The sequence below is a fragment of the Scardinius erythrophthalmus genome (genome assembly GCF_964197995.2).
Source record: "Scardinius erythrophthalmus genome assembly, chromosome: 4".
Taxonomy (NCBI): domain Eukaryota; kingdom Metazoa; phylum Chordata; class Actinopteri; order Cypriniformes; family Leuciscidae; genus Scardinius; species Scardinius erythrophthalmus.
The window spans coordinates 26,339,587-26,352,501 of NC_138224.1; the positions used below are offsets into that span (position 1 = coordinate 26,339,587).

Consider the following 12,915-nt stretch of genomic DNA (forward strand, 5'->3'; position numbering starts at 1 on the left):
CAATCCGAAGAGGAGATTCTACAGGAACAGAAGATATAGGAGTTGTGATCTAGGCCCTAGGGGATTAAGGGATTTGAGCAACCTTGACTACGTGATCTTGGTGTTCATCGTGCTGTTCTGTCCCATTTATGCACTTGATCTAAGCTTTCCTGACAACCTCAAGAACAGTTTATCCAGAAAATCTAAATGAACTTGGATGGACATAAGCTGAATGTAAAGATCCAGTAGCTTAAAATTAAGCTGTTTGCATGAGATGTGCTCTTTTTAGGGGACACATACTTAGGTGCAAATTGAGGATTGATAAGGATATTGAGTTGTTTACATTCTGCCACACACAAACTGGAAAAAATAAGTAAACCGATACATGTATTTCTAGTTAGTAGTTTTAGTCTTTTTTTTAGTTAGACATTAGGCCATATGTGTAAATGATTTTTTAGTTTATTTTACAGTCAATTTTATTTTGACTCTTATTAATAGTCAAGATTTTGACTTTGGATTTCCAAAAACAAATTTCCAGACTGGGGAAATTAGGGTTTAAAATGTTTATTTTAACTGTCACAACTAGTTTGTTTGGATAAATAATTTTCACAGTAAATATCTAGTGCACACCTGTTTTTACGAATTTTAAATAAACACATCTCAATCAAGATTGGTTTCTTGTCTCTATGTGGTACAAAATAAGGATTTCTACCTAATCATTTATTTTCCAATTAAATGTTTTAATTTAAGTTAGACAAGCAAACAAAAATTCATTTTATAAAGGTATCAATTTAATTTAAGATGTATTTGATCAAAATGAGTTGAATTACATTTTATTGCATGGATTTGTGTTTTATTAGTTGGGGCTACACATATTTATTGGATGGAAACCCTGCTCTCAATTAAATTGACACACACACACACACACACACACACACACACACACACACACACACACACACACACACACACACACACACACACACACACAATTCATCTTATTTATAATACAATAATAACTATTTTAGATGTAACAATTCTTTGTTTTTAAAGTAGTCCGTGGCATGCCTTAAAGATTCAAAGGTTTACAACCCTTGTATATTGTGTAAAAGTAAAATAATACATTTTGTTGTGGCTCTTTTGAAAAATTCAACAATTTATAAAATAGCTTGTTATTGAAAAAAAGATCCCAACCCAAATGGTTTGCACTCAAACATGAATCTTTTAGACAGAATTTCATGTTAGATGTGTTGCAAGAGTAGGCTATGCTTTCTCTGGTATTTTCAGCACATCCTTGAACAACATGTATTTAAAAAAAAGAAAAAAAGGACTTCCTCTGACAATTGTCGTTTCCTTAAATTTTCACTTTCTTCTCACTTAAATTTCTATGCACTCTAGGTTTCTATGAACTATACAGGACTTTTATTTTGGTTTGGTGATGTGACGTCATAGATCTGAGCCGCGCTCCTGCGTCTGGGATTCGGCTTAAGAAAGGTTTGTGATATTAAGAATTTAAAGTTTTTTTAATCGATACAAACTATTCATTTAATTTTATAGTTTTGTAAAATGAATTATTTTTTTGTGAATCTAACATGGCAATGCTTTATCTAATATTTATGAACGCTATTTGTATAAAGCTCACAACAGAAAAGCTGCGTTTACACTGCAAGTCTTGATGCACAGATCTGATCTTTTGACCATTTTTTTTTGTCCCGCCTGTTTACATTGACATTAGACTAGATTGCTATCCTATATCTGTGTTTACATTAATCCCTGCCCAAAATTATTCTGTTGGTGATCGCTTTACTATGCGACATTGTTGACCCTCCGGTTGTGAATGGCCCTTATAACATTATTTTATAATTCACTTTCGGGTGGTCATGATTATTTGCCAGCATGGATAAGTTGAAAGCTGTCATTGATGTTTGCGGCGCAAAATGTGACTGAACGGATATAGACAGATAACGGCATGTCCTTTTTGTTATTGTATTAGCGCGGTGTATTTAATTTATTTGAATGAATTCAAAGTAGAGAGAGAGAGAGAGAGAGAGAGAGAGAAAGAGAAAGAACCAGCGAAGTTGACTCATTGCTGAGAGATATAGCCTACAATAATGTGACCAGATTACTTTTTAAAACGTACATTTTTTTTGTAACGTTTGTGCTTAAAAATGAATCTTACTATACTTAATTGGGCTTATTTTAAGTATAAATTATGTGTATTGCAAATGTATTTGTTGCGAGTGTAATCACAGGGCTAGAATTTTACTTTTTTGCTTGGTAGCACTGATTCTCCCAACTTTTAGGATTTCCCAAATTCCACAAAAATTAGGACCGCCACAACTCAAATGTTTAATATATGTATTTAGGGCTCGACATTAAGCCTTGGCATGAATAAGTAAATCGGTCATTCGCTTGACCGAGTAAAAAAGTTGCTTGTCTGGAAAAAATAGAATATTTGTGTTGTAGATATAATTTATTCTGAAGCAATATTCTCATCAGTGTTCTATCATCTTTGACACATTTAAATCTGCATGTATGTGATATTTACTTCTTTTTTGGTTTACCTTTTATAAAGGGCAAATTTTCCTAATTGTATTAAATGTATGCTTCATCTTTCATTTTAAATTCTTAAATTTGATCAATAAATTCAATTAGAATAATAAGACACCTATATGGCTGTTACCAATCAAATGAAAACATTTAGGCTACACCGAAAAATTACAACTGTCTAAAAATTGTTTTAAATATATTTTGAAATAACAAATGTTGAAAAGTATGACCCTTTGGCTACGTTCAGACTATCAGTCCAAATCCGATTTTTGTGCATCTTATTGAAATCTGATCAGAATTAGCTAATGTGAGCAGATTTTTTTACAAATCTGTTTCAAGCTACATCCCTATGTGGTTTGAAATCCTATTTAAATCACATTTCGGAAAATCTGTTTCAGTCTGACCGCTGTGATCAGATTTCGGGTGGTTTATGTGACTTTCTCACAGCATGTAAAATGAAAATGTCAGACGTTATAGGAAACATGCTGAAAGGTGCTGCCGAAACAATGCTGTGTTGTTACAAAGTGCCGGACGAGCAGGAACTGACAATAAACGGAGACATATTTTAAAACTGGCGGAGACAACAGCGCGGAAAAAAAGCTGTACATACAAGCCTCTGGTTCTGCCGCTGCCTCAGAAGACGCATAGTCCAGAGCGGCAGCTACACATAATTTAAATAAGACAACATCTCTATTGCAAACCCCTCCATGTTGCGGTTGTTTTTTTAACGTATGCCTACCAATGCAACATCATTGCCATAAACCAATGCAGCTATTCCAGAAAACAAAAGAGTTGCATGGACACACCCATCGGTTCTGAACAGTTGCGATACAAAGTATGGACATCAATCATTTTAGATTGGATTCCAATCAGATACACAAATAATCGGATTTGGACTGGCAGTGTGAACGTAGCCATAAACATGAAACTAAACCGCCAGTAGATGGCGGCAAGTGACTGTCTTAACGAGTGAGGCATTAAGTCATTCGTTCAAGCGACTGATTCATTCAAGAATGATGCAGTGGAATGGGTCATTAATTCTTTGACTCAACCGATTTGTTCAAAACGGTTAATCATTCAGTAATGGAAACACGGTTGTGTTGCTGTGAGTTGCGCTAGGTTTCTGCTGTGATCTTTGGAACTTTTGCTGCTGAAACAGAATAAAAACAGTCAATATTGTGTCAAAAATGTAAGTGACTTAAAGCTCCAATATGTAATAATTTTGTAAAAAATTTCCGAAAATAACTTGCACAGTGTGATATATTTCCTCCAGTTGTGTACTTACAATATCTCAAAAGTCTCCAAAGATTTTTTTATTTCAGAGAAATTCCGATTTTAAATAACTGTACGTCCCGGAAAAGAAATGTCGCCTCTCAGTGACGCAATGTCCGCACTATCATTTTTTTCCACATGGAATATCACATGGTCAAATGCATAAGTGGTGGTTATAGCGTTATAGCCATAGACTGTATGGTTATAGCTGTTATGGATCACGATTACTCTTTGGCGAGTATTGAAGTGCCAACAAAACGAAAGTGTCCATATTCGGATACACGCAGACTGTGTAACAAACGGAGGAATAAAACCCGGATAAATATCGGCCAGGTGTTTTCGAGATGGAGAGAGCTGCGCGACAATCTTGGACTTGACAGAGACTCTGCTCTCGCGAGTGTATTGATAGACAGGTAAGCAAATACATTTTTTTTTTTTATTGTACAAGTAATGTAACAGTTACAGTAAAGATGATTTTAATAGATAAGAATTAATGACAAATAGCTGTAAGTTGTAACGGGATAATATAGCATAACATTTCACGTTCCTTGCCGTTCATTAATTATGATGACATAAAATAATACGATCAGACATACAGGTAATCCAAAACGAATAAATTACCTCATCCGTGATCATGATTCATTAATTCCATTTAGATACATCACTAGATGGTGAAAACGCATTAAAAACGGCATCTCCTATCGTCACCTCCTTCATAGCGTCATCAAGCTTCGCCTTTGTTATTGTTGGAAACTGCGCCCTCTTGTAGTGAAAATTGTTTACATATTGGAGCTTTAATTTGAACTGTTGTATGAAATCAATGTTACATTTTCAATCGTCATGGTTTTCAGGAAAACAGCACTTATGGTCGAGTCATGTTGCTTAATTTAAATATAATAGGCTAATAAAATATAGGCTATAAAATAGCAAAAAGGCTATAAAAACTCTGTAAACTTGTTACAACCTTATTACGGTCAGTACGGTAATATACTGTACATTATAATCCACCATCAATCGCCTCGTACACTAAATGAAATAAAATCTGTATTATTTTTGCATTTTTGTGATTCCCTATTTATTTTTTGTTATTGACGTTTTAATCAGGGTACTTGTCCGTTCGGGCAAGTTAAATTCTCTTTCACTTGCCACTTCAAAAATTTTCTTTCTTTTAATTATTCTCATCTTAAACATGACAGAGTGTTCGGACATACAGAAAAACTCCTGGTGAAGCAACTGAGATCCATGTGACACTATTATAAAGATGACGTTTATTAAAGAGGAGAGTGAAGACGTGAGGATTGAAGAAACATTCATAATGAAACAAGAAGATACTGAGGAACAAACAGGTTGGTTTTATTCTTAAAGCTGAACTCTAATTTCATCCTTATTAAAATGTCCAGCTCTACAGAAATTAATAATATTTTTGAAGAATGTCATATGAGTGTCCTGTCTGTGGGTTGTATTTGATATGGAGTATGTGGACAGTCATGACCAGCTAAATACTAATGCTGCCTTCAGCAGGGTCTCTGCCAAAGGCTGCGATTATTTTTTTTTTTTTATGCGCAGTTTGTCATTGATGTACGGCTCTGTAAATGCTGCTCCATCTGAAAGCACTGTGAGTTTGAGTTACTTATAACATGCATTTGAAAAAACAACACGGGTCAAACATCTTTCCAAAACATGAGAAGCATTTATGAACCTCTTGTCCAACAACAGACAACATTTAATAACACGCATTTACTCCAAACTCACTTCATAACGACAATTGAGCATCCTTCTGTGAGATGATGTGCCTTCTTACACAGAATAAGGCAGTCATTTATTTATAAGTCATGTTTAATCAAAGCGTTTCAATCTTCTGTTTATTCAGCTACAGCGATAGGGATTTCCTGGAATGATGCGCATTATTGTACTTCTGTTGTAGGGCATATTTAAAGTTTTTGCGTGAGAGTGCCCTCTGGCGTTCAAATGGGGCAGTATTTAATACCAATCAGCTGCACTCCACTGACAAGCTGCGCACAAAATAATCGCAAATCACGTGCGGTTTTGTTGCGATTAATCGTTCAGCCCTAATATACATTGCACATCACCACATTGTTCAATGTTTCTCAAACGACTCGATGGATGAATCATTCTCTCTAAATACCTCCTTTCTGTGAGCCTACTCTGATTGTCCAGATTGCCCAGTCTGTTGTAATTGGTCTACCGCTTACAAGCGCCTGTCGGAAGCTACACGTCCATTACCATAACTGAACGTCAGCTCTGTCCAGAGGCTTCCTCAGTCTTCAGTGATTATACGCACTCTAAAAACCGTAACGATGGCGTCTATTTTACTATATCAATCTGAGCGCAAGCCCAATGATGAAACATTGGAAGAACTAGTTATTCAACCCGAACCTCCATCGCAAAGACGACTAGAGCAGGACGTTTCTCAGTGATAAGCTACTCAGTTTGAGGTACATTATGAGATCTTGGAACTGTAATTCCTCATTATCAGCACTAACAAGAGTATATGTTCATGTTTGTATGTTTAAATTTTTTTGCGGTGCACATGCAGGAACTGTATCAATAACAGTGTAGGGCTGTAACAATCTCTATCTGCACGTGGTTTAAAAAACAATTATATATATATATATATATATATATATATATATATATATATATATATATGTGTGTAACATTGTAATATATTTAATCCAGACATCAATAGCTGTATTAGTATCAGTGATACTGGCCTTTATGTTGTCTCTACATTCATTCGTAGATTAACTGTGAAATTATTACATTTTATACCATGGTCTGGGTGAATACTCGATTCTGATTGGCTGCAGGGTGTCCATTAAAAAGTGATAATGTACACCTAGGAAAGGCGTCCCGTCAATTTGCCTGATGACAGTTCTAAATGATTGCGCTGGCTCAAACTAACTGATCAACTGCTGCGGTCGGGTCGCTGTGGCCACGTTGCTTGGCAATGCCTGTATACGGGAGATATTAAATAGTGCGCTCGACCCTCACGATTTTTACTCTAAAACACATTAAAGTATTATTCATTGATTAAATATTTCTTTCTTTCGTAAGTGACCATGGTATAAGCGGGTTAATGCCCTTCGAGGTGTCCATTGTCAGGTATTAATGGACTTCGGAGGAGGCAACCGTCCTCCGGAGGAGGCAACGCCTCGCCGTCGTCCATTAATACCTGATAATGGACACCTCGTCGGGCATTAACCCTTACATAATATATATAAACTAATATAAACCTTTGATGTAATATAAAAATGTGATTATTCGAGTAATTTTTTTTAATCGATTGACAGCACACACACACATATATATGTATATGTATACAGTCGTGCTCAGAATTAATCATACCCCTGGTAAATATGATCAAAAATGGCTGTAAAAGATAAATCTGCATCATTTATCCTTTTGATCTTTCATTCAAAAAATTGGCAAAATCCTAACCTTTCATTGAAGTAAAAGAATTGAAAGTGGGGGGAAATCACATTATGAAATAAATGTTTTTCTCTAAAACACGTTGGCCACAATTATTTTTTTAATAAAATAAAAAAGAGTACTCCGAACCATCCCTTTAATGGTGTTTATTAGTGATGAGAGAAACTAAGCTTTTCGAAACTTTGAATCAACTGAACCAGTTGCTTCGCAAAATGCTTCACTGTTTCGAAGTGCTCGAAATGCCACGCGCTGGTAAAGCCTGCTGGTCAGAACTAGGGGTGTGCTCAAAATATCGATTCTTAGATACATACCGATATAATAAAAAAAGATACAGTATCGATATTCTAGCCCTTAGTATCGATACTCCGACAATCCATTAGCGAGTTTAAAAAAAACCCATGGAAAATGTCGAAGATTTTATTACAAGCTTTTGTTACAATCACTTGCCATTACGTTAACGAGGAGTGGGAACTGATGTCGCACGTTTTACAAACGCGAGCCATGCACGAGAGCCATACGGGGTCAAACATTGCAGAGTTATTGAAAGTGGCGCTGGAGGAGTGGGACCTCATATCCAAAGACCCAGCTATTGTGACTGACAACACCGCAAATATGAGCGTCGCAGCGGAGCTTGCCGGTATGTTGCATTTCAGGTGCTTCGCTCACACTTTAAACCTTGCCTCGCAGCGTGCACTGAAGCTTCCTGCTGTCGCTCGTTTATTGGGACGTGTTAGACGGATATCCACCTTATTTAAGATTTAATAAGAAGTTAAGAATAAGAATAATAATAATAATAAGATTTTGTGCTTGTGTGAGCTCAGACTGTACCCTTGGAAAGTTAAATGTTGACTTGTGGTAATTTCCAGATTAATATAGCCCCTTTCACACAGCGCTTTGAACCCGGGAAATTGCCAGAGCGCCTTCTGTGTGAACGCAAACTCGACCCGGGATTGATGCCGGGATCGATGCCGTGTTGGGGACCTAGTAACATTGCCGTGTTCAGTCCCGGAACGTGCGCTGTGTGAACAAAAGCCGTAATAATGCCGTGTCGTAGTGATGCCGCTGAAGCCGGGATCGTTCGCCAGCTGTGAAACGGTGCGTAATGCGCAAGTTTATGATCGAATCAGAGAAAAAAATGCACAAGCATGGTTTCTCGAGAGAGAAATCGCAGCTCATAAGTAAACTTAAGACGCTGCTGAGACATTACATGTCACATCGATGTCACGTGTCTTTACGGGATTTTTACGGGTTGTGTGTGAACTCACTCTGATTCCGGAAAATCACTGGCAGTGTGAATGAACCAAAATCAAACGAACCCGGGTCACTTTATCCGTGTATTTTCCGGAATCTCTGTGTGAAAGGGGCTTTTGTGTACAATTAATCAGAGCACTTAAAGTTGCAAATATTTAAGCAAAATGCACTTTGTTATAATGCACTTTTGTCTTTAATAAATTGAAGAAAAATGCAGAGTTTTGTTTGTTGAGTAAATGTGTTCAGCATTAACTAATTGGCTCTGGCCCATGTATTTTTATTGAATCGTATCGAATCGTGTCACATTATATCAAATCGTATCGAGACAGCTCTGTATCGAGGTACGTATCGAATCGTGACCTGTGTATCAAGGTATGTATCGTATCGCCAGGTTCTCCAAGGTATACAGCCCTAGTCAGAACGGTGTAAATGCCAACTAAAACATCCCAAAACATGCATAAAAACACCCTTCACAAAACAATTGCAAATGTTTTTGAAGGTTTAATGTATTATTAGATGCAATAAACAAATCATGTAAAACCATTTAAAGCTGCAGTCCGTAGCTTTTTTGGGTTAAAAATTATCCAAAATAATTTTTTGAGCAAGCACATAACCAGCCAGTGTTCAAAACTATCTGCTTGCCTATGTTCGATTCAAATTTGATAAGCTTATAATAATGTTTTTAATTCCAGTGGTACTGGTGGATTTCCGCGGGAAATTCAAGCATGTTTTTGCGTCATTACGTCATATCTGTACACATAAAGAAGGTGTCTCGGTTAGTAAGTAGTGGTGTAGTCTACATGATATATGCCGTATAATTCAATTTCTTTAGTTGAATTTAACAATAAAAAGATTAGAAAAACTAGAGACCATTTTATTCCTACAAGTAGCATGTTAAGCTGCGTTTACACCAAAATTACCAAGAACAATTTGTCCCAGGAACTTTTTTACCCCAGACTTGTTGCTTTCTGCGTTTCCACCGCGGTCTAAAGTTCTGTGAAGATTAGGCAAATTAGTCCGGGGATGTAGGACTGCACGCACCGCAACAGATTTTTAAAAATGGTGGCACAGAGGTCTTCAATCCTGCTCCTGGAGGGCCACTGTCCTGCAAAGTTTAGTTCCAACCCTAATCAAACACACCTGAATCAGCTCATCAAGCTCTTCAGAATCGCTTGACTATTCAAAGGCAGGTGTGCTGAAGCAGGTTGGAACTAAACTCTGCAGGACAGTGGCCCTCCAGGAGCAGGATTGTAGACCTCTGATCTAGCATATGTGTTGTTGGTTTTGATTCTTTATGCTGGTTTTTATTATTTAATGATTTTACGTTGGTTTTGATGTCTGTTGCTTTGTGCTTTTAAACTGGGGTTAACTTTTCTTTGTATTTTGTCTTTTTTCACTTTAGACCTGATGGCACTGAAAGAGGAGATGATTATTTAATGATTTTATGTTGGTTTTGATGTCTGTTACTTTCCCTTTAAACTGGGGTTAACTTTAATCTGTATTTGTCTTTTTTCACTGTAGGCCTGATGGCACTGAAAGAGGAGAGTCAGGAATTGAATGAAGTGGAAGAAAAAAAACAGTATGAGGAACATCATGATTTCATAATTGAAGATAAGTCTCAGTGCTCACAGAATGAAAAGACTGCCTCGCAAGAGAGAGTGCGAAAGACAGGAACTAAAAGTGATTTCTCCTGCTTTCACTGTGGGAAAAGTTTCACTCAAAAAGGAAACCTTAATGTCCACATGAGAATTCACACCAGAGAGAAGCCTTTCACATGCCTTCAGTGCGGAAAGAATTTCACACTTAAAGGAAACCTTAAAACCCACATGAGAAGCCACAGTGGAGAGAGTCCTTACACCTGCAAACTGTGTGGTAACAACTTTTCACGAAAAGAAAGTCTTAAGACTCACATGAGAAGTCACACTGGAGAGAAGCCATACACATGCCTTCAGTGTGGAAAGAGTTTTACACGTAAAGGAACCCTTAATACCCACATGAGAAGCCACACTGGAGAGAGCCCTTTTATCTGTAAACTGTGTGGAAGGAGCTTCACACGAAAAGAAAGTCTTAAGTCTCACATGAGAAGTCACACCAAAGAGAAGCCTTACACATGTGATCAGTGTGGAAAAAGTTTTACACGTAAAGGAACCCTTAATTCTCACAAAAGAAGTCACACCGGAGAGAGCCCTAACACCTGCAAACTGAATGGCAAGAGCTTCTCACATAAAGAAAGTCTAAAGACTCCTGTCAGAATTTACACCAGAGAGAATCGGTTCATATGCGGCCAGTGTGGAAAGAGTTTTAGATGTAAAGAAAATCTTGATCAGCACATGAAGATTCACACAAGAGATTACCGTTTTCCATGTCATCAGTGTGGAAGGAGTTTCACAAACAGGAATCACCTTAAGAATCATGTAATAACTCACACTGGAAAGAAGCCTTTCATGTGCCATCACTGTGGAAAGAGTTTCACTCTTAAGGGAAACTTCAAGGTTCACATGAGAATTCACACTGGAGAGAAGCCTTTCACATGTGATCAGTGTGGAAAAAATTTCAGACATAAAGTTACCTTTAATTACCACATGAGGATTCACTCAAGAGAGAACTCTTTTCTCTGTCATCAGTGCGGAAATAGTTTCACAAACAGTACAGAACTTGAGAATCATGTAATAACTCACATTAGAGAGAAGGCTTTCATGTGCCATCACTGTGGAAAGACTTGCATAAACAAAGCAAACCTTGATATTCACATAAGGGTTCACACTGGAGAGAAGCCTTTTATCTGCCTTCAATGTGGAAAGAGTTTCACACGTAAAGGAAACCTTGAAGTTCACACGAGAGTTCACACTGGAGAGAAGCCTTTTACGTGTCTTCAGTGCAAGAAGAGTTTCACATATCAAAGAGACCTGAATCGTCATTTGCAAACTCATTCTGGAAAGAAATTGCAGTGTTCTGCGTGTGGCAAGAGATTTCATAAAAGTAGCAATTTCAATAATCACCTGCTCATTCACTCTGGAGAAAGGAGATTTAATTGTGATCAGTGCAATAAAAAATTTCTTTTGCCATCACACTTAAAGATACACCTGAAAAGTCATGCATATGTGAGACCCTATTTATGTTCCTTGTGTGGAAGGAGATTTAAATGGCTTGGCAGTTTAAAATGGCACCAGAAAATATGTATAGTACGAAATTAATTTCAATTTTATTGTGCCCTCGTTTTTTTATTTGATTCAGTTAAATACCGCGGAAACAAATATCAGAAATAAAGAGACAAACTGAATGAAACAAGATAATGAACATTGCACTGCATTATCTGATTCAACTTTAGTGAGTGAATCCACAGGTAAATATTAGAGGGATGGAAAAAATAAATCAATAATGCATAGTAGGCCTATCGCAATATTTTGTGAGGATATTGTCAATACACAGGTGCCAAGTATTGATCTTTTCAGTGCCTGAATTTCAGCTTAGGATTTGAATTATTGTGCATAATTATACCATAAGCTATGCGCTTATAATGCAATTGTTTTTTTGTTTTTTTATAAATATTTCTCTCACTAATTTCACAAACGGTACAAATAAATCAGCACACTAGCATCCCTCTTTTTCTCTCTTGGTCACACACAGTGAGCTGAAGTGAATTTTCACATTTTGGGAAAATTATAGTGTAGCTACTGACAAATTATCAGAAACGGAATTATAAATTTAGGATCAGAATCATTCCTTGCTGTCCTGCAGAGTTTAGCTCCAACCCTAATCAAACACACCTGAGCAAGCTAATCGATTCCTTAAGGCGGGCGTACACGGTGCGATTTTTGCTGTTTTATGCGCTCGCAGATGATCGCGTGGAAATCGGTGATGCTTGCATGGTCGTGGCTCACAGCGTGTGAGAGGAATTACGAGCCGAGCATGTTACGAGCACCTCCCGATAATTTTTAAACGTTTAAAAACGTTTCATTTTCATGAACGTATACTATAGGCTGTCCCTATTGCCAAATCGTGGACAACCACGTCACAGGCTAGATCGATGGGGCTGTATCTCAGTGGCAGCAACCATACAGCGTACACTGTCATGCATACACACACACATTTCTCTCTCTATCTATGTTGTTTATGTTGAAAGGAATGGCTACTGTTCTCTGCTTTTCAACAAATAATTTGCACACACATTTCTGTCATTTTTCTATTTGAAGTTATAGTTGCTTGCAACATTGAAAGCTCTGGTCTCTGTTTAGCGCGAAAGCTCACGTGATTGCCCGCCGGCTTGGGATAAAATTCGTGCAGGACAGTCGTGCTGTGTTCCAGCTGCTTTGACGTGATTATCAAGTTAACTGACTCCTAACGTATGCAATATCTCACGACCTCCCAAGTATCCGAACTCACACCGTGTACGCCCATCTTAAGGCTACA

The 12,915-nt window shown here is 37.3% G+C and overlaps 1 protein-coding gene across 2 annotated transcripts; it reads left to right on the forward strand.

The window, feature by feature from the left end:
• Positions 1–1,410: 1,410 nt before the first annotated feature.
• On the forward strand, positions 1,411–12,373 carry LOC308690191 (uncharacterized protein). 2 transcript variants are annotated; one of them, XM_081364527.1, is made up of 3 exons: positions 1,411–1,473; positions 4,998–5,147; positions 10,027–12,373. In XM_081364527.1, the coding sequence occupies exons 2-3, from the start codon at positions 5,063–5,065 to the stop codon at positions 11,697–11,699; spliced, it is 1,758 nt and encodes a 585-aa protein (XP_081220653.1). In that variant the 5' UTR covers positions 1,411–1,473; positions 4,998–5,062; the 3' UTR covers positions 11,700–12,373. The 2 variants fall into 2 exon arrangements, with proteins under 2 accessions (XP_081220653.1, XP_081220654.1); XM_081364528.1 differs by lacking the exon at positions 1,411–1,473 and adding an exon at positions 4,149–4,214.
• Positions 12,374–12,915: the final 542 nt, after the last annotated feature.